At 29.9% G+C, this 27,833-nt stretch overlaps 1 protein-coding gene across 5 annotated transcripts in view; it reads left to right on the plus strand.

Moving 5' to 3' along the window:
• Positions 1-27,833, plus strand: part of LOC107442486 (Ras-like protein A) — a 42,853-nt gene that overhangs the window by 12,857 nt on the left and 2,163 nt on the right. Inside the window, exons 1-5 of one of the 5 annotated variants that reach the window (XM_071177461.1) lie at positions 981-1,256; positions 5,729-5,811; positions 16,256-16,412; positions 26,511-26,719; positions 27,551-27,731. In XM_071177461.1, coding sequence (XP_071033562.1) covers positions 5,786-5,811; positions 16,256-16,412; positions 26,511-26,719; positions 27,551-27,731 — 573 coding nt within the window. In that variant the 5' untranslated portion in view covers positions 981-1,256; positions 5,729-5,785. Of the gene's footprint in view, positions 1-980; positions 1,257-5,728; positions 5,812-16,202; positions 16,413-26,510; positions 26,720-27,550; positions 27,732-27,833 lie in introns of those variants that run through there. The other 4 variants (XM_071177460.1, XM_016056065.4, XM_071177462.1 and 1 more) reach the window with 4 other exon arrangements.

The raw sequence follows: 27,833 nt of genomic DNA on the forward strand, positions 1-27,833 counted from the left end.
GTTATTGATTGAAAAATGTTTGATTGATAGATTTTATTAATTAATTAACCAAGTTCTCTCTCTTTACCCCCATGCGTTTTTTATGAGGCAACTTAAAATATGTCTAAAAAAATACGGGATAGCTTGATTTTTTTTCTTCACAAAACTACAAATCTGTTTGGAAATCAAATTGTAGTGTTTAATTTTTAATTTAAATTATAGTCTCCGCTAAGTAATTTGCATATTTAAGATGTACCTCTCAATTTATTCCAATAAAATTAGATCGGCAGTTTAAAACTTAAGAAGTTAAGAAAAAGTTAAATCATTCAGGGAAAAGTTTGCTGTTTTTTATTTTGCAGACTTCATTATTGCATACAAAGAAAGAAAAATGACATTAATGAAAGTTATAGGAACGTTTTTTCTTGCTGCATTGGAGAATAGTCAATGGAATTGGTGCATTTATTGTGAAATATCGATATCTAACTTCGTGACAACGGAACATTAGAAAGTATTCTTAGAATACAATACATCGTGAATACTATATCTTAAGATAAATGCAAACTATGAGATGATTATAGGTTACGATATTATCACTATTTTACTATCGACCACGATGAATATCGAATGCTATAGTATTGCGAGTATTAGCGACAATGATAAGTATCAAATACGATATTATTATGAATAGTGAAACTTTTAATTTGGGTTGCGATAATTTTGGTGAAAGTTAAATTATGTAGTTTTGTTACATTGAAAATGTAACAAATATGCCGTGATAAGCTTTGGACTATAAATATTTCTGACAATAATTTCACGATAATAAAATTCTGATATCATTAAGCTCTAAAGAGCGTTTGGTAGCATCATAATCAAGAAAGACTTATTCGTATATAAAACTAACAAAAATATTATTGCATATCAGATATGTAATCGTGTAGATGACGAACTACCGATTGTCGCAGTTTTTACGCTGTATCATCTATTTTAATAATATCAAAACTGGTAGTTCCTGAAATTGTGTCGAATGAAAAAAAAGTACTTTTGAAAACTACATATTTTTTGATCCTCTTATCGAAAAGCTTTTATCCTCTTCCTTACTTTTTCATTCTTTTTTGCTTTAAGTCAGCTTACGTAATAAACTCGTCATGAATTGACTAACTGAATCGTGGTTTGTTGGATTGCTGACATCATAATTTAATCATGCAGTGACGTCACAGAGTTTTCATTTTATTTGAAAAAAAAATATTTCATTTGTAAACATCTGTGGAGTAGTTAAAGTAAGTTAATTTTTTTGCATATCCTGATAAAATATTAGTGTACTTTGATTTAATTTAATCCATTCGTTATTATTTTATTTTTCTATGGTTTGCTTTTAAAAATATCTTTAAAAATTTAAATTTTTATTTATATATTTTTATTTCAATTTTTAATTTCTAAACAACACAGGATTTTTATTCTTTTTGTGAATGCAGTAAGAAGAAATATCGTAATTGTATACTGCAACAACTGCTGGCAGTTAAACAAATTAACTGACTGATAAACTAAGTGCATTTAATTTATGTTCATTCTGCTTGCAATGGATGTTTTCAATCGAAATGTAAACAACAAGAATCTCGAGCTCTTGACCTGCTCTACTTCCGGTTAGAAAGTATGCAACTGCTTACTACAGCTTATTCTACCAGGAGATATATTTAAACAGATTATTTTGTTTTTAATAAAAGAAATAAATTATTTAATTTCTGAGCTCAAATCTGCTGTATTTCATAAGATATTAATTCTGGTGAGTTTGAAATGAAAATTTGTTATAGTTATTTAGAGATAAATTGTTTTAAAAAATGTGGCGTGGCTGCTAGATTTAGAAAGAACTCCCTTTTTTTTGGCAGCTCTGATTTGGCCTCTTTTTCCTTGTTTATTACTGTTTGTTTTTTGTGCAAGCCGTGCACCATCATACGTTTAGTGTTAGCATATTGTTCGAGCAGCGAGAGTAAGTGCATTTTACAAATTATTATATTTAGGTTTAGATTTCGAAGTTGGTATATTGTTAACAAGGTAAGAAGTGTTTTATAACGGTACTTTTTTCTAAGGACAATTCTAACGTCTCATCTTGAAATGAATGGTCTTCAAATGACGATTCTTCTTTTAAACACAAATAATAAATCAGGTAACAAATACACGTGCACAAGAAATACTACTCAACAGAGTCTCAAAACACAATGATCACGTTGTGAGACAAATACCTTCAAAACACACCAAAAACAGTAAACCGGAAGTATAAGCAGTCAAGAGCTTGAAGTGCTTCTTATTGTGGAAAACCACATCCATTATGTTCAAATAACATTTTCGGAAACAAATATATTGACTCATTTAGCATTTCTTTGCCGTCAAGACTAATGCTACTGATGACCACATTGAATTGAAATATTTTTTACACAAAGATTATTTTAATTTATATATTTATTGTTTTTTTTTAAGAGTATATCCTTTACTATCACTTAACATTTGAAAGTAATTTGTTTAATGTTAACTTAGAATTTAAGTAGCACTGTATTTATTTATGGGTGATATCAATATCTTGCACTATTTTTTATTTATATTTAACATTTTCATTTTTCAAATTAAATTTATCAACTCTCACGGCGATAAATGATATCACTGTCATTAATCATTGGTATATGTTTGATTGCTAGAGATTGTGTTCACGATATAGACCTGAAAATTTAAGTTTTCAGTTTGTAGCCAGTGGCCAGTAGACTCTCATGACTTAGTAGCCACTTTTTCTTCAAGCTTAATAAGTAGATATCGATAGGTCCTTTAAATTTAATAAGTACTATTTGCCAACTTTTTTTTTTTTTTTTTGTTGCTTGAATTAAATTACATTTTCACAAAAAATTCATATCAGAAATAATCAGCGTCTATAAAAAGTTAATTCAACCAGGGGTCTGTCCAGACATTTTGTGAAAGGTCCGTTTTTCGTGAAATTGTGAAAAAATTACTCACATTCTTTCAACCAGGGTCCGCTTTTATGAATTTGTGCAAATAGGGTCCGTTATTGCAAAAAAAATATTTTTTCAAGGAGTTTTTAAATTGTATAGACATACAAGATTATGCTCAACACTGTAAAATTGTAATTAAAAAAATTTAAATTTTAAAAATAAACAACANAAAATATCTCGTGACTTGTTTTCGAACTTTCGTTCAATCTTCTCACATTTTGGACAGGTGTATGTCAGAACGAAGTGCCTATGAAAATTTTCTGTGAGACAATAGCTCGTTTCATTTCAGCACCTATCTATTATGCTGCACACACTTATGAAATAGTGACTTTCTTTCTTAGTGTAAACAATGAGCGAACGGGTATTATTATTATCATTTTTTTCTTCTTCTTAGTCCTCGGCATTCTCTATCGCAGAAAGAAACGGTGTCAATGGCACTGGTTCTTAAAGAATCAGTGTATTTTTATCAATCTCACCTCATCAAAAAGATCATGTACTATATAACCTTTGAATTCTTTGTAACTACTTAAAAGCAAACAGTGTGGATCAGAATAATGTGTCATATAAAGGGGTCATTATGATCTTTTCTTTGAAACCTTGATCTCTATGGATTGTATAGTGGTTAAACTTCTGAATGTTACGAGCAATATTATTGGCTGCCCAACTTATAAAGTGGGAAGTTATAAGTTTTTTTAATCCTACTTTTGCATATCTTTTTTTTTAATAGTGTAAATTAATTTGGCTTTTATAAATGTTAATTTTATTTAATTTTCAGACCGAGGGCAAAAATTGTTTAGTGAAAATATCTAGTCTTAAATTATTTTCTGTTAAATATGTTTTTTCTCTATCATTAACATTCATTCATACTCCGTGTTTATGTATTGTTTTGTATATGCTGTTGGCTGATTGATAATTCTAGCTCTTACAAACGTCGTCGGCATTTTTACAGTAGGATAAGCTTATTACAATAAGCAATATGCCTTATGGGCTGATCAGGAGATGTGCAAAGAATCATTCAGATGAGATTTGCTAAAGCTTATTTCAATAAACCTCTAATAAGTTTATCTACAATAAGCTCTCTCTTTACTCTAGGTTTATTGCAAGCTGAATAAATTAAGCTAATTGGGCAATGAATGATAAATTTTTTAATTAGCCTAAAGGTAGCCTGTCGCATTGCGAAATAACGGGGGTTGTTTGCCAATAGTCAGATAACATAATTAGCCTACAGGATTTGTAGAATCCATTCTACTCCATTTTTATTTAGTTTTTCTTTTCTTTCTTTCCTCCTTTGTTTTTCTTTTATTATTTCTTTCCTTTTTTTTTCGAAAGTGTAAAACCATAATTAAAACAGGTACAAAAAATTTGTGATCATCTAAAGATATCTAATTGACTATTGAATCGAATTGACTAATATCTAATTGACTATTAAAGTGGAATCAGTCCAGGTTTTTGGCAAAAAACTTTGAATGGAAAATGTGCGTAGATCGAACAAATTACAAATTAAAACTCTAAAAATATCTGAGAATGCCTATTCTAAAATAGCATTTAAGTGATTGATTGCAAAATTAATTACTACAATATATTTTTTATTAAAATAATAAACTTTTTTCTGTCGTTTAAAAATGAACAAAGCATTAAGATTTTCCTGACATTTATTTAGAGAAATTTTATGAAGGCTTCGATTTTATGAAGGCTGACTTGAAAAATCTCTGAATTGTCTATTGTAGAATGTTTTGTTGATGTAGAGCTTAATTACTTATTTTTAGTTATTGAAATTTATCTTTTTTTTTTCATTTTAAATTACACTCAGATTAGACTTGAACATTGTTGAAGTCTGATTGCCATTTAAAATTTTGGTTCAAGGGTCGTTTCACCGAAAATGCCACCTGTGGTGTTTACCTCCATCCCAACACCTGGGGCCTGTATCATCCCATTGAAAAGAACTGAAGGGGTTATCCTTGGCATGATAATGCGTAGTCAAAAATCTCGCTAATATTATTATTGAAAAATCATGCCTTTCCTCTTTCGTAAGGATTAGCTGTGCTTTCTCCATAATTCAAAAATGAAACATGAACTAGATCTAATATCGATGTCTATATGAACTTGTATAAGAAAAGTCACTTGTAAATTACAAGCAACGCATTTCACATTATTATGTGTCTTAATATCTGGCACATAATTCATTTATCATTCTATTATTGTCAATCGTCGCTCGATTTCTCAGTAAAGACTATTTTATGCTCTTAACCCCTTCCTTCTCTCTCCCATGAAAATGACGGGGTGAGGTTTTGCCCTCTATTTCTCGCTCCCGTCATATTTCCTGGCTGGAGTGTTCAGTAGTAACGGGCCAATAAGAATAAAACTAATTGATTTCTTTTGCCCGGAAAACAATTTCTCATTTTACACACCAGATGGCAGTACCGGGATATTTTTTAAGTTAATTGTAGATAGTCTATTTTAAACTAGATGTCAGCACAAGATGTTTGGATGTCAGAAAAAAATAGGCACTTTTATGACCGCTTTCTTGAAAACTAACCGATCGTTAAGGGGTTAAAGAGAAGAAGGTAGGTTTTAAGTTTTGAAAAGGAAATTTTTATATTACTGAAGAAAATGTGAGACACATCGTTCTGGAGATGTTCCCAACATTGGAAGTTCCAATGCGTTGCATGTGTGCGAAGGAAAATGATGCTTTTATTTGCACATGCTGGATCGCCTTTGGCATTATATATCCACTAATGTTTATTTTGAATTCCTAGGTTGAAGGGTTTTCTTCTCAAAACCTTGCTATATCGAATTTTTTTTCGAAATAGAAAATGAAATTTTTCAGAAAAATCAAAATGTAAGTTCATTGTACACCAATTTTTTTCTATTTAATGCATAATAATAATTGTTCTTGTCTTACTTTTAAAAATAAAATTATCGTTGCTTATGCTTCATGATTCTACTTTTTAGAATAATATTTTGGAATATCTATATTTTTGTTTAATCTTTAGAACATATTTAGTTCTGAACTTGTTAACTCAAAAACTCCCTTTCTCGAAATTTTTTAGCGTCCTTTCTTTGGAACTATTCGACCGATTTTGGTCAATTTTTGTATTTTGATATGTAAAATTTAATTCTTCAAAATGATGCAAAAAAATTGTATACCTTTTATAAATCAAAATTTTTCGATCATTATTAAATGAAATAAAAAATATTTACTGAAATATTTATTTTTTGCATCGTTATCTTCGGATAAGCAAATTTTGTAATTGCATGCAAAAATTTATCGATTCATTTAAAATGTTTGTTCTTGAGCTTTAGCGAAATACGCAAAGAAAAGAAAATTAACATTTAGGGGTCCAAACTTTGGTGCCCTTTCCTGACCAAACTATTGGGACTATATTTTCCAGAAATTAGAAAAAATTATTTTAGCTATATTAATTTAAAAACTTACCGAGTTAAAACGAGGCAAGTGACAGTGGCTGTATCCGAACAATTTTATTACCACTTTATTAGAAGCTGCAGCCGGGGGACTATTCTTTATTAAAAGCCGAGACTGTTTTTTTGCTTTATTTTATTTACCACTGTCAAATTTGAAATAAAAATCATGCAAGCATATTAAAAAATGATGTGGTTTAATTAAGATTAAAATGAAGGCAAAAAAACAGATCAGTTACATACCCGTGTTGACACAACCATTTTTTGTTATTTAAGGGTAGGGAAGTTGGTTACCCGTACAAAATGGAACAGTAGAATAATTTCAATTCTTCAGATACAAAGATGACATCGAAGTAGTTATAAAGTGAATAATTCTAATTTAAGAATAAAAAAATCAACTATTTTGTGCCAAGAAACAAAAATCATTGATCGGGTGGAGGGGGATCCTTGATCAGCGTAATATCTTGTTTTTTGGATATAACCTTTTTTTGATTGCGTTTTAGGAATAAAATCTTGTTTTTAAGAAATAATAAGCAAACTTGGAAAAGTGTAAGAAAAAAGAACGTAAAAATGTGCATATGATACAAACTTTTTAAAAAAAATGTTTTCAGATTCAGTTTCTCTTTTTAATTCAGCCAATGAAATTATCAACAAGTGTATTAATAAAGCACACATCTCAGGAACGTAGAGCTTATAATCCCCCCCCCCCATAATTTGAGAGCTTTCGAGAAGCATACGTCCTTTTAGTCAGGGGTGATTGTGCTCCTGAAAAAATCCGGATTTTTCGCAAACCGCGATCCGAAAGTTTCTGGAAATCGAAAGTCCAGAAGTTTCAAGAAATCATCGATCACATTTATAAAAAAAAATTCTTGTATATTTTATTTAAAAATATAAGAACTAAAATTTATACTTGACATCTCTTTCATTTGTAAATATTTTTTCTGGTAGAATAATAGATGTGATTAGTGATAAAAGTAAACTTACACATAATTATTCATTTAAATTATGCTGCATTTAATTCATTTAGAATATCATGTTTTGAAAATTTAAATGATTTAAATTTATAAAGATATTAATTTTTTGAATGATTTTACTCAAGAAATTTTCAGGATTTTTGAGTTGGTCCCACGATCACCCCTGTCTTAGTATTTCTGCAACAGACGACTACAAACGTATACTGGTCATTCTTTACGAGATAGCCATTCTTTTCCATAAATCATCCCTCATTTGGCGATTATCATGGCATAAGTGATACTGACTGCCAATCTAGTCTGGTGATAGATCATTACCATGCTCATAAGGGAAATCAGAGGGACTCTTTGAAACGACCCTGATACGAAAAAAATTGGTGGTTTTAAATTAGAAGCTTGCCGTATATCCCGTTGTTTAAACCGAACCATTGAATAAGTCGACCCCTTATTTTTGATTACGAGGTAGTAAATTTCTAGCATATAGGATATGTGTCAAATGATATAAGACGCGTAGCAAAATGTGAATTCAAATATTATAGTAAAATCTTTTTTTTCTGTCGAGTCGCAAAGTCCTCCATGTTCCCATAACAAATCAAAACCTTTGGGGGTACTGGATTGGAGATTGATCGTTCTCTGATTTAGGTCAAAATTACGATCTGTGGATGTATGAATAGGTTCGCCTTATAAACAGGTGTGATGTATGGTGTGGCAGAAGTCGGATTCTTGGCCGTAGATGGCGCCACTGAAAAACAAGAATCGCACACTCTGCCTTAAATTTACTCGGTTTCACCAAGCAGGCTTGCCCGTGTGGCAAGTGGCATTGCAACCAACCAACCAAAATCTTTTAAAAAGTGTAGAATTTTGAATTCTTTAGATGGAAATAAGGATTTTTTTTTTTTTATTGTGGGACTCAGCATACGCGGATGAAGTAGATTTTATTGCGAAGTGGAATCCGTATGACAACGCTGCTAATGTTATTGAATCCGACGCAGATGTTATTCTGGAATGAATGTGAAGGAATGTTCATAACATATGAATATTCTGGAATGTGAAGCTTTGTGATTTATTTTAGAAGTTTTCATTGTGCTATATTTTATGTTAAAATGCTAACCGGTCTGTGTAGGGGTCAAGGAACTGGCCTTGCATCGGAGAGGTTCTTGGTTCGAATCCTGGCACGGCATGGACGTTCTTTCATTCTCTGTACTATCTGTCCTTACTGTGGGAGCAACGTTGGCCCACCTAATATGGTACCCCTGGAAACGCGGCCAACAAATCTGCCTTTCAGATGCCTGTATGACGTAGGTCATTCCCAAGGTGGGCATTAGGAAAAAAATATCTATATATATATTTCTCTTACACGGCGTCAAAAAAAACCTCATTACAACTCCCCGAATGGCAACGCTAGAAAATCGACCTATGATTGACGCTAAAAATGTCACGTGCCAAATCTAGCTGAGGTGGCTCAACATATAGCGCTTTTGAAAACGGAAACTGAAATAACCAGAGAGAGCATTCTCACCAAGTGCGATCTACTGATGACAACCTAAACAATATGGAAATGAATGGGGAGAAACTGGATCTTACCACGTGATTTTCCGGCCAATAAAAATGCGCCGACAACAATGGAAAACGGTGTCAGACCATTATGATTTTATGTTATATAGAGAAACGTTTTCCTATAATACTAATTTTTTTTTTAAAAAAAAAAGAAAAGTTGTTATATGCATTTGAATGATTGTTTTGAATTCTTAGAATTTTGTGCATTTGCAATGTACCTAAGTTAGTAGCGAGCGAAGCGAGCTCGGTTAGCGAAGCAAACCATATAAGATTGCGTAGCAATTTTCGGGGGTTGGTGAGCCTTAGCGAGCAGGGGGTGCAGCCCACTAGTACTTATGAAATACTCTTGAGTAATTTTTTTTAATTCTTAATTTTTTTTCTAAATGTATTTTAAAGTATTGTTTTAAGAAAATCAATTTTATATTATTTAAAAAAACATGATTCTATGAAATGCTAAGTTAATTGCATATAACATATTAAAAATAGTTCTTGAAAGGGGTAAATAGATAGTTGTTCGTATCTATTTCATTGTTTGCCGTGCATCGATAAAACACGATTAATGAATGTCGAACTTTACCGGCATACTAATCGACTTCTTATTCACCGAGATGTGCGGTAATTTGTTTCATTAAATGAATGTAAATCTGGTTTGCAATTAAGTTTTAAAACATCCTTCAACTTTCAATTATGAGTTAATCGTGTCATCAGATTAATGTTTCGCTTTATTTCTTTTGAATATCCTAAATTCAGTTAGACGTTAGATACGCTTGAAATGTTTTCTTAAAGAAAATTCATGTCTCTAAGTAAACTAAATTGTTATGAACTAGTTATATTTTTTATAATATTCCGAAATAAGGTAAAAGAATCGATACTGTTGAGAAAAATGTAAGTATGATTGTGTATCATTAAAATAGTGGCAATAATGTGTTTTTATGTAGATTTATTTCTTGTGAAAAATTGGATTAGTCATGGTTGTTGTGATGTTCCCATTCTAATTAGTAGCATTCCTATCTTCTTAAATATATAAGTTACTGCGCCTTTGTTATATAAATATTAAATATTAATGTTAGTTTAAAAAATTTAATATATTTTGTAATGTTTATGTAAGGAGATTCTTAAAAATGCTATTTCTTTTACAAAGGTAATTAAAAAAAAGAGAAAAAAAATACGCAGCCTTGAAGTTTCCGGATATGACTAATATAGTCATACGTCTATATGATTTCGAAACGTCGTATTTGAAATCATTCATTTCAATTCGTAAAATATGGATTTAATTTATTATTGATGTGACATACACTACACAAGAGTATGTTATCGTTTTGTACTCCCCCCCCCTTTTCATCAGACTTAGCGTACAACACATAGAGTACGCAAAATGTTGTGTTATGTTTGTAAAAAATAGTACAGTGCACAGAAGAAGAAGAAAACGGATTAACTTATGATCTAATTATAGGATTTTCGCGTGTTATGACTCAAACTTATTGACTCGAAGGGGTGACTTCAAATATGCTAATTAATAAATGCGGACGATATTTTAAGTTACGAAATCAGACACAAAAGTTTACTTTCTCTGAATAAACATACCATTTTTTCGACGGGTTCGGATTTTTAACCTCCAAAATATTGGAGGTAGCAGCCGTCTGGAAAATATTTTCCATATTCGGGAGAGCATTCAAAAGTTAGGGCCCTTTAATGTTAATTTTTCCGTATTTCGCTATATCTAGAGAACTTTTTAAGTGAATTGAAAAAGTCTTATACACAAATATAAAATTTGTTCATCCAAAGTAATTCCATGCGGGAAATAACTTTTAGTAAATATTTTTTTTTATTGCATTATTTAGGAATAGACGAAAAATATTTGAATTGTAAGGTATACAATTTTTTACAACATTTTAAAGAATGTAATTTTGCATGGCAAAATTTGAAAATGCGTTTTTGTGTCTGATTTCGTAACTTAAAATATCGTCTGCACTTACTAATTAGCATATTCTGGGTAACCGCCTCGAGCCGAAGATCGAGTCCTAGAACGTGAAAATCCGATCGTTAAATCAAAAGTTATTCAGTGTGGTCCTTGTTTTTTTTCCCCGCTATGTACATTTCGGCGGCACACACGCCTCATTATGTGAACTTTCTCAATTTCAATTCAGATTAGATCTCGAATCTAACTCAAATTAACATTGTTTCTTAAATTCATACTCTATTTACTGTTCATCCCAATAAATAAGTCGAAGTCTAGATGGCTTAAAAGGATCAAAGAAACTTTTAATAGATTCTTTTATTGTTAAAAGAAAAAGTCGTTTAAATTCTTTTTCCTAAATTTCTTTATTGATTGTTTTATTAATTTAATTTGATGATTTATAAATGCTTGTATTAATTTATGACATAGTTTACAATTGCAAACTTTGTGTTATGAAAAATTTTAATTCAAAACAAACTGTTGAATGTATGTGATGCTAACGCTTTAAAACGATCCAATTAGCCAGAACTTCGTTATAAGACGCGTAACAAAATGTGAATTCAAATATTATAGTAAACTCTTTTTTTTTCTGTNATCCTAACCCATAAGAAACTTAAACCTTAATTTTCTCGTTGCCGTGTAAGTTATATTCTGTTGGTTTTTAAGTAATATTAAACGTATTTGTCCAAAGTGGAGTACCTAATTCCAGTTTTAGACACATGTAAATATTTCGCTCTCAGCATCACATTATATAATATTTAAAGATAGGTGAGGTTCATACCAAAGACTTCATTTTTAAACTGTATTCCTTAAAATGAACTCAACTCTAAAATCATTAATTTTTCTACTCGTTTGAAGAACGTCCAATTCAATATTGGCTCCTATAAAAAAAAATTTATGCTCAAAGTTAAGTAACAAAAAAAAAAAATTTTATTTTACAATTTTTGTATCCTTTCTTTTTTTCAATTAAATTTATTTCTGTTGCCCCTTTGAAAATAAAAACGCTTGATATTTAAATAATTATCGAAAAAAGTCTTTTGAAATAAATTACATCACGATACCCTTCGGCAATGTATTTGAACATCTTAATTAACTTCCAGACTATGCTCAAAGGTAAGATTATAATATTTGATGTAATACCAGGAAAAAAAAATTCAAATGTTTTATACGTCGATAACTTTTACCTTTGATTGCGTGTCTCCCTGTGATAACCAGCTATTATATGTATAAAAAAAATTCTTCGCTTCAATTCTGGGTCAAAATCTATCGCATCGACGCCTTTAATAGCTGTCGGGTATGGGTATTTATATCGCTGGCTTTCGTGACTTCTCTGAATTATTTTTTTCTTCTCTACATAAGATAGTCAATTGTAAGGGTTTCAGCTATTCCAATGATGTATTTGTCTTTAAGATATCAATTGAATGTACTTGCATCCACTATTTTACCAACTATAATTTATTATTTAAATTTATGCGTAGATTACATAGACGTAAAGAGTTTTAAAACCGTATTTTATTTTTATACGGAATATCTAAATGATAGAAATTTACCCATCCTCCATTTTTATCTTTGAGTTCCTTGCATTTGGTATGATTTATTTAGTTTTCGATAAGAGCACTTGATTAAATTTAAAACAAAGAAAATGTAATATTAGTCTCAAAATTTAAATCTATGATTCGTCCTCGTTTCAAATTTAGGTAATGTATTGAAATTTAAAAGTTTTTATTTGTTTTAAATTTTTCTTTCAGAACGTTCTAAGTTTAAAGCAATTGGTGACATAACTAAAAGAGATACAGCTTTATTTTTTTAATTTTACTTTGTTTAAAATATCACAAGCTACGGCGATTTTTTTTTCTTTTTTTGCTTACTCTTTTTTTGCTTACTCTTTTTTTCCATTTAATAAAAATAAGTAATTGCCCGAAATAATAAAAAGAATTAACTATCCTGCTCGACAGTTTCTTTTTGAAACGTTACATAATTTCGGAGTTAATTTAATAAAAATAATTTTTCATATGCTTGTTAATTTTTCATTAAGAATACGTTTTGAAGAACATGCTGAATAAAATCAAAAATATCTTGTAATAAATATTATAACGCATGGAGTAAACTTGGTTTTGATTAATAGCTTTTATTAGAATATAAAATCAAGATTATTTTAGAGCTCTTAGTCACAATAACGATGACACGATCAGCTTTTATTATGATAATATTAGCATGCAATATAAAGAATACTAGGTTAAAAAAATAGAAAGTTAAGTGTACTAACATATTTTTGTCGTATATATTTAGAGATTTTACAAAGTACATAATATTAAACTTTTAATCTTTGATTAGAATTCAGGCATATCCATCTTATCAGGGACATAGCCAATCGGAATCCGAGAATCATAATTCCCCCATGTGGGATTATAAAAATTTTCTTGCTTCACCCCTCTGCCTTTTTACATTGAAAATACGTAAAAATTTAATATTCAAACGAAATAAGTTTATAAACATTAAAAAAAGATACTCATAAGTAAAACACTAACTTTTTTTTCCAATTTAATACCGTAAACCCATGATTGCTTTAATAAGATCTTAAACCTTTAAAAAAAATTCCGTATTATATTCAGAATGATTTGAATTTTTACGCTTGTATAGAGGTTTGTTCAGTATTTTGAGAAAAATATATCTGGAATGTCGCTAATGTCAAAAAAAAGAAGAAGAAAATGACTTGTCGGTAAGAGTATTTTGATATAGCTGTCACTAGTGTGTGCTATCTTCATAAATTCTCAAGCATGAAATCTAATTCTTGTAAATGGGGGAAATAAATCAGTTAAATTAAAAGTTCTTCACCTTGAGTAATCATTTGGAACAAAATCATCATTTCTTGTTTGAGAAATAGTCGCATTATTATTAATCTTAAAAAAAATTATCATTCTTAATAACTGACTGTCTGCATGTGAGTCATCATACTATAAAATGAATCACCAAGAGAGTGCATTTTTTTATTTCCGGATTCGTGCATTATGCCTATTTTATAAACCCTCAAATATGGTGCTTGAATAAATAAATTCTCTCTTGGATTTAAATCAATACAGTTTTTACATTGTTCAAGATGTTTTAAACTAAATGTTAAACTTCTTAATAAAACAAATTGTGCCAAGCAATATTTCTGTATGGCTGATAATGTACGAGTTCTTTTTTTTTTTTTTTTCTTGATGTATCTAAAAACGTCAGGCAGAATTTTGATCAGAAGTTGGCCAAGAAGTTAGATTTCATCCGTTTGTTTATCAGAAATTATTATTGTAGTCTATGCAATCAGCAGCGGAAATTACATGTTGTGCATATCATAAGTGCTCTGTCTGAAATGCGCGTTTGTGAAAATAGACGAAGCAATTAATACCGTTTTTTTTTTTTTTATTTTAAAAAAACCTATAAAAATTGCTTTAAAAAAAGAAAAGAAAACGTTAAAACTCACGAATGTCAATAAATTCGTAATGTGATGTCCTTTTGCCTAAACCTCTTAGTACAGTGGCTCCCAAATGGTGTTCCGCGAAACCCTTGTGTTCCGTCGATAAGTTAAAAGGGTTCCGCGAATTAGTACTCGTTATAACAAGTGTTGAAACCTCAGATTATATTTAGATCCAACCTGTGATTCATAATTTATTTAATCGTTCGGTTGCCTTTTCTGAAATTATTTCAAGTAAAATGCCAAAGAAATAGAAATTTTTTTAACTAATATATAATATTTCTAATAATATATTAAACTAATTATGAAAACAATATGTATTTATAAAATATTGCATTAGTATTTCCCATTGCGCTTTTAAAGTCAAAATAAAATAACTATAATATCTTTAATAAAGGAATACATATTTCCCTAATAATCGTTTCATCGCATTTCGTTTCAGTTTTCTTTTCGAAGTTAACCATAATTCGTCTTATTTTATTCATTTATAGCTTATGTATATTCACCAAAAACGAATTCATGAGATACTGCAGAAGGACTGTATTTCTAAATTGAATAACTCAACTAACCGATTTATAAAACTTTAATAAAAGGTTTTTTTAAAATTTCAAGTTTTAAAACTATGTAAAGCATCATAAAATTTAAAACATCTCTTATTATAATGCTTTTTAAATCACTGATTTTGTTTAGTAAATATCAGTTTAATTTATAAACGAAAAATTTTAGGCCTAAAATTGTATTTTTCTCCGCTGTGTATTTAATACAAATGTTGTTCAGAAAACAATTGCTTAAGTTTGCAAATTTCTTAATGTTTGAAAAAAATATATGTATACGTATTTCGGTTTTTGGTCTTAAGAAATTAATTTTTAATACCTAACCCCGGCTCAAAAATGCTTTATTTAACTATTAATTTAGAAAATATAGCAAAGCCACCTGGACGTATTAAATGTTAAAAAAAAGTCGTAAACTATTACTACCTATGTCTCCATATTTTACTTCCACATGTCTGTGTTTTGTATAAACTAACTGAAAAATTAATTATAATTAAAAAATACTTGTTTTGATATAGTAAAAAAAATATTTTGTATTTTTTTCAATCAAATTTCTTTCCTACATTAAGCTTTAAGATTTTTTCTTTTTAACAGACAGTGAAATAAAATTCGTGCAGGTAAGCGTGAAAGGTGAATTTCTGGCGATATTGTGCCTGTTCTAGCTCTTCTACCATTTAATATAACCCTAGAATCCGTCCTCCGTTAGAAGCGGGGGAGAAAACAGAGAATCAAGAACCGAAACAGAAACATTCACTCTCAGCATCTTGTCAAACCGGATGGTTATATTATTTCTCTTAAGCATTGTGTTATCAAATAGAGTACACTCTATAACCTAGAGCTGATTGTTTTGCTACACAGTTCAAGTTCGCCGAACCAGCTGTTGGAAGCCAAACGTCGTGTTTTATTCTTCAAATAATTTTTTCTGCCGAGAAATCGAATGCTTTCAAAATCGTTTGCAAACTATGCATAATTTTTGCAACCAATTTTCTCCAAAACTACGCACATTTTAATGACTTATAGTGTTAAAACTTCATTTGATGAGTCATTTCATCTCCGAAATTCCTGACATATCGATTCGTTTCTGTCGCTCCCTGACCCAAAAAGCAGGAGAGAAAACGCTCTTATTCTTTTTCAGTTGCTGCTAAATTGGATTTAGTTTGAGTGTGTTAGTTATTGTTTGTGTCGTCGTTTTATCAGTTTATTTTTTTGAGGTGTAGTTATATCATTAAAACTATTTAATTCCTGATTGAAAGAAGATTTACATAGATTTAAAAAAACTGTTGCACGATTAAAAAGCACTGAGTTTTTGTATAGATTTGCTTTTGAGTAAAGCTGAACATGCCTAATTTTATTAAGGAATTGAAATGTCCTTTTAGCTTGGACAGACTGCGTGCTGAGGTGGTGCGATTGCGCTCCGATTGCAGAATGTCTAAAGCAAAGGGTGCAGTGTCGCAGGCGGTCCACAAGGTGATCATGGTGGGCAGTGGTGGCGTTGGAAAATCGGCCCTCACTCTTCAATTTATGTATGATGAGGTAAGTGTCTTAAAAGTTTGTATTCTTAATTTAATCAGTTTTAACTTAGAATGGATATACCATGCTAAAGAAAAAAGATGGCAGAATAGCCGTTTTTTAATATTTTCTTATGATACTTATTTAAAGTTTTATAAATCTCAATATTTTATAATCTATAGAAAGGAGTTTTTAATATTTTATTGGTTTTAGTCTCTATTTATGAAGTTATATTGTAATATTTGATAACAAACACTGATGCTATCAAAAATAAACTTAATAAAGGTTGGGGAAATATGGTATTATTAAATATTTTCCTTCAAAAATAACTACTAAACTAAAGTTTAAAACATTAATATTTAAGTGCACTTTTAGAAATTTTTAAATTGACCGGGAAAGTATTAAATACACAAAACATACAATGTTTGTGTATTTAAATATTTGTGTATTCAATGTTTGTGTATTTGTAATGTTTGATAACAAACACTGATGCTATCAAAGATGAACTTATTAAAGGTTAGAAAAATATGATATTATGAAATATTTTCCTTTGAAAATGAACTATTAAACTAATGTTTAAAACATTAATATTTAAGTGCACTTTTAGAAATTTTTAAATTGACCGGGAAAGTGTTAAATACACAAAACATACATAAGTTAATATATGAATTAAATGCACAAAGTAGACATCACACTTTTTCTAATGCCGTAGATTTTTATATTCTCCTCTTATTTTAGCGTTATTTAAACTTTTCATAAATTTTTAATACCACTGGCGATTCATTAAGTATTGCTTATGTAGAAAATAAGAAAAATCAAGCTTTACTTAAGTTTATAAATTATGTGATCTCAAAAATTTTTAAAATATTATTGATCAAAAAGTATGAGCTCGAATCGTTTCCAAGTCACTGTTTGTTATTTATGTCTCTCAATTTTTATGGATAATATTCAAACATAATGCACTTGAAAATTCAATTCTGAACATTATATCAGCATAATCCTAGTACATAGAACTACAATGTGATTTAAATATCGAATCTCTCGGTGTATAAGTTAAGTTAACCCCTTATGTTTGATTGCGTGTTAGCAAATGTCGGCTATGTTGGGTGAATAAGTCGACCACTAGAAGAAACAAATATAATAAATTTTGAAATTTTTAAAAAATAATTCTAGTCTACATTAAGTCTACAAAGTTTTTTTCAAGTTAAAAGTATTTCACATTCTTCTGTATGGATATGATACATTCGCCCTCAAATAAAAGATGCTTAATGTTGTTCTTACCGACATAGTAGATGGTCTGGAAAATTAAAATTTGTAGCTGTATGGTAATTTTCATTATGTTATATATTTTGAAATATTATTGAATAAATTATTTTAATTTTTCTTATTCTTAATTTTTTTTAATGTGATTTAAAATGTTTTTAAAAAAATCTATGTAAAAAAAATATAATGGAAGAAAATGCTAAATTGTATATTAACATATAAAAAATTATTTTTAAATGGATAAATTGATGTAGAATTATTCCTATCTCATTGTATATAATGCATCGATATTTCGCGATTGATGAATATCTGACTTTATTATGGATGTATTTTCGTAAAACTTTGGGGGTTTGAAAAGTTGACTTAATATACCAATATAAACGATATGTTTGTTGAAAAATTAAAAACTCGAACCTTTCTTCCGTTTAATGAGTAAGGGGCAAGATTAGCGGTCGCAACTCGCCATGTGACGACTGAATAAAGCAATGTGGCCACCAAAAAATTGCTATCATTCGCCACTCACTCCCTGTCGCTTCTTTTTGTTATTTGACACCCCATCCTTGAAATGCACTCGCATGATGGGCATAAAAACCTGTGTCATCATAGTTGTATTCATACCTGCCGACTATTACGTTTTTTTTTAAAAAAAAAAAAAGGGTTTTCCTAGTGGTAGTGCAATGAAATTGCGATTGTATGTTGATGTTTTGTAAAAATTAAGCCAACAATTAAAAACATTATCAGATAGCTAGAAAGCATATAATATGTGTATATGTTTAAATTATTCAAATGTATTGGTCGTCAAAATTATTTTAAACCGTATTTATTTAATTGAAAATATAGTCTTCGGGGAAAACCGAAAGAGTTTTCAAGTATGCAGTATTGCATTATAAATATTAAAATGAGTAGAACTTTAAGTTGCCAAAATGAAAATATTCGTTTTGAAAATCAATTAACATCGCTTGCTTATAATTCTTTCTATAATAAAATTATACTATTTGTTTCTTATAAATAAAAAAAAATTCTATCAATTTAGAAGCAAAATTATTGCTAAGCTACTTGGAACGAAAAAAGTGGCCGTCAGATAAATTTCCCAGTCTTGCCCTTCACAGGAAGTAAGAATTTGCTTGCGGTAACTTGTTACTTTATTACAGCTGTGGAGAAATATTTGCACCAGATTTCGCATCATCATTTTTTAATATTTTTGTTTGTAGATTTGGGTAGGATGATAATATGAAATCGCGGAAGTTATCTTAAACAGACATGCAACGGGCAATACTTTTCTTTAATCCTGATACGCCTTTAAGCGTGTCCGTTCTGCTGCTTAATTTTTTTGTCTTTATTCATCAAAGAAAAGTAACGTCAATCAAAATTCATACCCTGAAAATAACTCTCGGCATTAGTGCTCAATACCGTGGAACGAAATCATCCCCGAAATCGGTATGCTCTCGAATACCTTTATCAAATTACTCAACAAAATAGATTATTTTTCGCAATCTTCCTTAAATTACACTTTTTTTTTCTTTTTTTTTTTTGCTTTATGGACCATCTTATTGCTTATTATTAACTTCTTGCGTGCTAATTCTGAACTTTCCTAAATGTGAAGTAATTTCTAACATTTAGAAAGACTTTTTTTTTTTTTCTTTGCCCCAATCATTACAAAAGATTTAAAGAATATGAAGGGAAGACTTTTTGATGTTGAAAGACAGTATTTTACGTAAGAAAAAAAAAAAAAGAAACGCTATTATCTTCTTTGAATTTTAAATGCATTTTTCTGAAAACCAAACACGGTGAACTAGTTACTTTTAACCTTTCGCTTACAGTGTACCTTGTTTTACCATCACATGTCGTCCACTTGTTATACCAACCGTAAGCAAAAGGTTAAGACACAAAACTATGTTTTTTTTTTTTTTTTTTTTTTTTTAATATATTTATTAAAACTTTGCAGTGTTTTTTAAAATCATAAATAATGTTTTTTTCCTTGGTTTTGTTTTATTTTCTCTTCAAAAAAATTTTTTTTCAGTTCTCTGCATGTTGCAGCTCCCCCTGTGGCTAAAACTTGTCCTAAAAAAAATTTGGAGCCGGAATAATCACGTAAATTAGATTCGCTAAGTAGAATATTATAGCCGATTTTCGATAGGAAAACCCAAAAAATTGTTTCCGTTAAGTAGTATGGGTTCAGGCACTAAGCTATCTTTAAAAAATATGAAGGTTCTTCCCCTGGTGGCGGCTTGAACCGCACCCAACATCTGAGGATAAGGAACATGACAGAGAAGTAAATGAGGTCGGTGCGCAATGCAATCAATTCGTTGATCCCGTAATTGTGATGAGCTAATCCCCATAATCTCCTTACAAATCGACTTTCTGGGAACGTTTTATTGTTATCAGTTTTAAGGAATGAAAGCTTAAAACAATGATTAGTCAATGTTTAAGATTTCCAAAAACTAACATGTAAATATAAAAACGTTCAAAGAGTTTTTTTTTAACCGAAGGTTATTGCATGTAAATTAAAATAAAATAAAAAAAATTGTTTTATTTCCATTTTGTAAATTTATCCAAAATGTTGACTCATTTAAAAAATGCATTTAACTTTGTCTCAACATTAAACTCTAAAGTTTTATTGCATTTAAAATTTATCCAATACGTTAGTGCCCCTATAGTTACAGCCATATCCGATTTACTTAAAACTGCTGCACCTTCTGTACTATTTATGTAGTACATGTCACATGTGAAATGGGAAAGTATATATTTTTTTAAGAAAATGATTACATTCGATCAAAATAAGGATTCGGTTCAATTGTTTTTAATTATTCCAAAACTTTGAATTCAATAAAAAAAATAAAGAAACTACGGGCAACATTAACATATTTTTTTAAGTATATTGGAAGGAAATGGATGGAGTCGTGATCTAGTCAAAGAATATAAAAATTCTGTTTAGAAAAAAACGTTATTAGGAAAAATGATTTCGAATGACCATACTGTAAGATCATATTTTTTTTTTTTTAAAAATAAAGCTTAGTCAAGTGATCTTTTTGTGCAATTTTGACAATAATTAACTTCCTGTTTTTCTATTAAAATGATAAGTGTCACCCAAAAGTAATCAAATTTTATTTTAGAATTACTTCGCAATAGCATGACTACAAACACCTTTAACTTAATACATTTTTTCATAACTCTAGTGTGAACAAAAATGTGAATTTTTATGCAACGCATGTAATAACAATCGCAAAAAATTATAAAATTGATTTTATACTGTTATTTGTTATTAACATATTCCAAACTACAATGAAATATCACATCGTGACTGTCGTGATTTGATCTAACACAATAGAAATTTTTTTTCAGCTACAAAAATGATAGTATACAGCTGGCAATTGTTATACCTTGCTTCACAGTTTCTATTTAATACATTCTGTTCTATGTGCAAAGATTGCGTTATTGCACATTAATTTTAAATAAAACTTCCCCGAGTTTAAATAGTTTATTTCTTTTTGTTTTTGCTATTACGAAGTTTTTATTAACTCGCTTTCGTTCCTGTGAGACTGGTAATGCGCAATCACAATTAGGGTCACCTTCAGACTAATTTGTGTTCTGAAATCGCAACGGGAGCTCTTTGTGTGATGATTATGTGACTTTCAAACCTTTCCTGACTGTTACCAGCGGAATTAATCTACAAATGCAATTATTGGTCAGTCCAACATTCGATCCTTTTTAGACTAGTTGAGTACTCAAATTTCAACTAAAGCTCTATGATTGATGCCAACTTTCCGTCTAATTTGTGATCTGAAATCGCAACGGGGACTCTTTGTGTAATGATTATGTGACTTTCAAACCTTTCCTGTCTGTTACAAGCGGAATTAATCTCCAAATGCAATTATTGGTCAGTCCAACATTCGATCCTTTTTCGACTAGCTGAGCACTTCATTTTCAACTAAAGATCTAATGCCAAAAACAATTAAATTTTTTTCTTTCTAATCTATTTATAAACATAGTTTTTAAATTTCTATTTTTCATTTTTATTTTAATATTTTTAATGTTATCCTTTCCTGACTATTACAAGCTGAATTAATCTCCAAATGCAGTTAATGGTCAGTCCAACATTCAATCCTTTTTTCGACTAGCTGAGTACTCAAATTTCAACTAAAGCTCTATGATTGATTCCAATACATTACAATTGAATTTTTTCCTCCCTTTGAATCTATTGTAAAACGCAGTTTTTAATTTTTTTAAATTAATTTTATTCATCAATTTAGTTTGATAAAATGATATGAAAAATAAGTTTTCGCCTCATAAAATTGTTTTCTCTGTTTATTCATTCCGGAACACTGGTCACACGGTCACGAAAGTGGGAGGCGATAGTATTGAATAAAAAATAAAATAAAAACATTTGTAGGGTTATACGTAGGCCGACTCCTATGACCGAACGTTTTGAAAGTTCACTTAAATTTGGAGCCAAAACATAGCATTTCCAGAATCCTGAGCTATTAAACCAGAATAAACTAGATTGGATAATGATTGTATGCACTACTTATCACCATCGGATCATATTTACAATTTGTGAATTCGTTTTTTCTCTCCCTAAAGTAATAATAATCGGCAATATGATAAGACACCTTTACGAATTTACTATAAAATTTAAAATTGGCTGTTTTCTGAAGAAAAAAACAACACTCAAAATTTTTATTAAATGAGTCAAGAAACTTTTAAAATAGCAGGGGGCAGGAATTAAGGAAACGCGCCGTTTGATCTGAATTCAAAGTCAAGATCGCCTTATCCCACTATGAATCAACTGGCATATCTAGTGATGTGTAATTAGGTTCGCCTCGGGTCAGAAACATCACAGTAAGTAACGAGTGGGATGATCACTTTAAAAGGTCGCACAAAATATGCAAATTGAAGACGAAAAAATCTGTCCGAAATTCTTCAAATTCATGGCTTTGAGGTAGTAGTTAGCAGTGAATACGCTATTGTTAGTCCAAAATTCAAACTATTTTGTCTGCTTTTTTTTATTATTATTATTATTATTATTATTCACTGTACGAAATGCTTATGAAAGGATGTTCACCGACCGCGTGTGCGTGTTTGTAGAGAGAGGGAGCAAAGACGTATTTTCGTAATTCGCTTCTATTTTTCAATTTCTGAAGAATTAACTTCATCTTTAGTATGCAGAAAATTGAAATGGGGTCAGGATGTGTAATAAGAAATAACACTAAAAAATTGACAATTAACGTTTTTTTTAATTTTTTTTTTATTATTTTTTTTAAATTTTAACTTAAGGTTTGATAATCGATTCAATAAAATCGCAAGGCAAATTTTAAATTTTTTATAACCGGCTTTGAGCAGAACCTACTCGATTCTGAGTTTATGCCTAGCAGTGTTCAACTCCGAAATTTTACAATTTTGAACCCAACACGAAATGTAAAGGAGCTCCTGGATCAAGCATCCGGATAACCTGGCCTTTGTAGATGCTTTTTAAGGGAACTAACCCGCATTTTCGTTACATGGAGAGAAAAACCACGAAAACCTCCCACGGTTAGCCCAACGGCTAGGGATGCTAGGCCAACCGGGAGCAGAATTCGTGTCAACCAGCCAACGCTGGGATTCGAACCTGGGTCATCTCATTTGGAGACAAACACTCTATCACCTGAGCCATCGTAACTATGTCGTGTCACATTGACATATGGAGTAAGAATGTTACATATATTATGTAAAAAAAAATTCTTGCTCATAGTTTCTAGGTTCACTGATTCAAGAGTTACTCTCGACTCCAAGTTCAGCGATTCCATCGTTATGGGGAGCACGTGAAAATTGAGAGTCAGCAACAGAATTATATCTAGTGTTCTATGTTTTAAGACTTTCGGTTATTGCGCATGTTTTGCGAGTATCGTCAAAAATATGCAACCCAATTTTTACCAGTTAGATTATTACAATTTTTTCAAATTACAAATTATTTTGTAAATTGCCGAAAAAAATAGTTAAAGATAAAAGTATGTATAGATGCAAACGTAATGAAACAGCAATTATTAACATCATCTAATATTTTCATCGTTGCTTGGGTATATGTCGTTTTGAAGGGACGTGAACATAAATAGTTTTACTCCTAACTTAGTTTTTCAGATGGAACTTATTCTTCAAGGGTTAGATTTGGGGGGGGGAAAAAAACTTTTTTTTTCTTTAATTAAAACTGAATTATTTAAAATTATTTCATGGAAACCTTAACTTGTAGCCAATGTTTTGAAAATTCGAAAATATCCACTTTTGTTACATAAATATGATAACATGATGATTTTCTATATATTTTATAAGCAGATAATAATAGCTGAATATTTTTAACTATACTTATGTGGTATATAATTTTATAACTCCACTTAACCATGCAAATAAACACTCAACATCTAAATGATATTATAATAATCCATGTAAAATAGTTATTACCCCTTTCCTTTTGATAAAAAAGATTTTTAGCTTTTTGTCCTGAATTTTGTATATGTTCAGAACTTTTAATTAAATACCTTTTATTTATTTTTGACGCATAAATTAAAATAATAAGTTTAAAATAAAATAATATGTAATAAAAAATATGCAATAAAAATATTTTAAATAAATTTTGAATATTTTTAGTTAATTTTTTTTTTAAAGTACATATACTAAAAATGCATACATACACTGATAATCGAGAGAAAAAATTGACAAATAAACTGAAAAATTAAGTTGTAATAAAATTCAGATTAACAACTTGTTTCCATTTGTGTCTTTAATTGTAGCAAAGGTGATGTTGCTTTAACAAGATGGGGAAAAAAACGTTTCTCTCGTTTTTTATCTTAACTCGTACAGTAATTATATTATTTAAATAATTTTAAGAAGTATCAGAATATGTATTTTATATCGCTTTATTTTATTTTAAACATTTTCAGTGATATCATGACTTAACCTTAGCTTTGGTCTCATTCATTAATTTTACATGGATATTTTTGTCGAAATGCAATGATACGTGAACATTGAAAAAAAAATTTGGAGTACATTTAATGTTATTTTATTTGGTTCTATTCAAGCTAAAAGTATTTATATGCAAAATTAAATTATTAAATTTTTTTGTTTAAAAGAAAAACATTTAGTTTAAGCAAGACAGCACTGTTCAGAGGAAAGAAAGGGATTTGTGAAATGGCCGATACAACGGTACAAGACACTTTATTACTTCCGATTTCGTGTTAAATGCTGTCTTTTTATTATTATTTATTTTATTGTATCTATTATTCTCCATTCTATTCAATTCAAACTTGATATTAGATGTAATTTAATAAAATTCTATTATGTTTGTTACATCATACATTACATATTTTTATGTTTGTTACATCTATCTGAGCTATGCAGTTTATATTTTTATTTACCTTTCCATTGTATTCTTATTGACGTAACTTTGACTGAATAGCACTCAATTATGTTCTACTGCAATCGAATCGATAATGCTAATTGAATATATTTATCTTCATTACATTCTATTCGAATATGTGCATTTGATATCTCATTAGGCTTATATGATATTTGATTATGTTGGATTTGTTAATGTTCGATTATATTGGGTTTGTTATAGCATTTAATAAACTAAATTCCTAGTTTAATGTATTCAAATTAAAATTAAAAATTTAAATGACGCAAAATGTTGTTTTTTTTTTTTTTCTTTCTAACAATTAGAAAAAAGGCGGTAAAATTTTTGATTCGAATGAATTTAGTAGACTGAATCCTATAAAAGAGAGAGGGGAAAAAAAGATTTTGTGTCAATTCGACAATCCGTCTTAAACACAATTCGTCGCAGGGACAATTCATTGTGGTGAGCACAATTCGTCGTAAAGACAATATGTTGCGATCACAATTCTCGCTGCGACAATTTTTCATAGGCAGAATTCTCAATACGACAGTTTTTTGTGGGCGAAATTCTCACGTCGACAATTTTTCGTGGGCACATAGGGGCACAACTGATCGCTACGACAATCCGTCGTTGACGTGACCATTTTGCTCCCGAGGAATAGTATCCACGACGAATTGAGCTCTCGACGAGTTATGCTTGTGACGAAATGTGCCATCGCTGAATTGCGCCCACGACGAATTGTGCTTATTGATGAATTATCGCTGTTTCGAATAGTGCTCAATATAAACTGTCGTCCCGACGAATTGTGCGTGATTAATTGTCCTACGACGAATTGACGCGATTCCCTCCTGGACTGCACTTTTAATTTCTTTCTAAAGCTATTGACCTGTCATCATTAAATTACTAAATTTCGTTTTAATGTTGTTGGTTTTCTTTACCAGATGCCTTGAATTATCTTGCAACTAGCAAAATGTCTCACTTTTTAAACACAATACATTGACCTTTTTTTTTTTAACTTAGCACCCGAAATTCGCCCTTGAAAAGTGGACGTAGCTTAAAATGCATTATAATGAAAAGGGACCTAAATGCGTACTTTAGCAAAGCTCAAAATATATATTGAAGGAAAAGGATGCTTGAAAATGGGGGACGCATTTTAAAAATGGGGAAAGGTCAAAAGGTACTGACAAACTGAAAATTTTCATAGGTTTTTTGAAAATCTACAAATAATCATCTTTTACTAGTTAATTCTTTTAAAATATTATATTCATAACAATAATTTAAAAAATAGAATCAAATTTTATGTATTTTAAAATTACATTTTGGACCCTTTTTTTTTTTTTTTTTTTCTAATATACATTTGAAGCTATCAATTTTCTTAAACGCTCGATCTTATTGATGTCAAAAATATAAAAAAAGTTCAATGATGATTATATCCTTTTTATAAATGTTTCAAAGCTTGTTGTATTCTGTCAATAAATTTTATTTTATTTGTACAGTTTGTGGAAGATTATGAACCAACAAAAGCAGACTCTTATCGTAAGACTGTAATGCTGGATGGTGAAGAAGTAGGAATAGACATCTTGGATACTGCCGGACAAGAAGACTATGCTGCCATTAGAGATAACTATTTCAGATCGGGGGAAGGATTTCTCTGTGTGTTTTCAATTACAGAACATGATAGTTTTTCAGCCACATCTGAATTTAGGTATATGTTACTCTTAGTCGTTTGTATGATAATACATTAAATGTACAGGGGTCTGTCTAGGTACCTATTTTGTGAAAATTTAGAAATAATTTGTGAAAGTTAAAGATTATATATTAAGAAATCAACTCAAAAATATGGTAAGTATGAAAATATTTTCAAAAATTGTCTCTACAAATAAAAATTATTCAGAACTGGTAAATTTCTATATATTTTGCCCCATATATTCATACTTGAAATTGCACCTAAATTTAAAAATCCATAAAAATCATTGTCCATAGTATAAATACACGCATTTAACTGTACTAACACTAAAAGTTATTTTCATAATGAGAACTTTTTCGACTAGGTCATACAAAAAAAAAAGTTTCACAGCAGAAAAAAATGTTCATAAAAAAATAAAGGTCTGTTAGAATAAATTTACCATAGTGTTTAAGATAATGTTCGAGTGTTTAAAATAATGTTTGAATTTCGACTTCCACTAAAGTTTATAGAGGGCTCGCCGTTTCAAAATCTATGATTTAATTTTGTTAAACATTCTTTGACCTTTGTTAAATAGCTTTATACTATACTCTTATGCATGGAGCTTTAAAAACGTTTTGTTTGTGGTTTTGTAATGTGTCAATTTGGGAGAAGTGATCATATGAACATAGTGAAAGGCATTGCAACTAGTGTAGTTCCAATTAACATCCATCCAAATCATAAAGGTGAAATGAAGGAGTGTTCTACAACCAATTTAACTTAGTCAGATCCATCAACAATATAGTATTTCAATTACTTTTATGCATTTCTTTAGACAATCCTTTCGTTTTCTTCAATGTTTCTTTTTTTCAGGGAACAAATTCTGCGTGTAAAAGGAGATGACAATATCCACATTCCCTTTCTGCTAGTGGGAAACAAAGCAGATTTGGATGATAAGAGACAAGTATCTTTAGCAGAAGCTGAATCACAAGCAAGACAGTGGAATGTGCCTTATGTGGAAACTTCTGCCAAAACTAGGAGCAATGTAGATAAGGTCACTTTCTTATATATTAAATAAGAATTTTACGTATTTAACAACAATTTCAAAAGCCTGACGAATTAGGTTGAAAAATTACCAAGATAATATTTATACCTC

Source organism: Parasteatoda tepidariorum, chromosome 2, assembly GCF_043381705.1.
Source record: "Parasteatoda tepidariorum isolate YZ-2023 chromosome 2, CAS_Ptep_4.0, whole genome shotgun sequence".
NCBI classification, from domain to species: domain Eukaryota; kingdom Metazoa; phylum Arthropoda; class Arachnida; order Araneae; family Theridiidae; genus Parasteatoda; species Parasteatoda tepidariorum.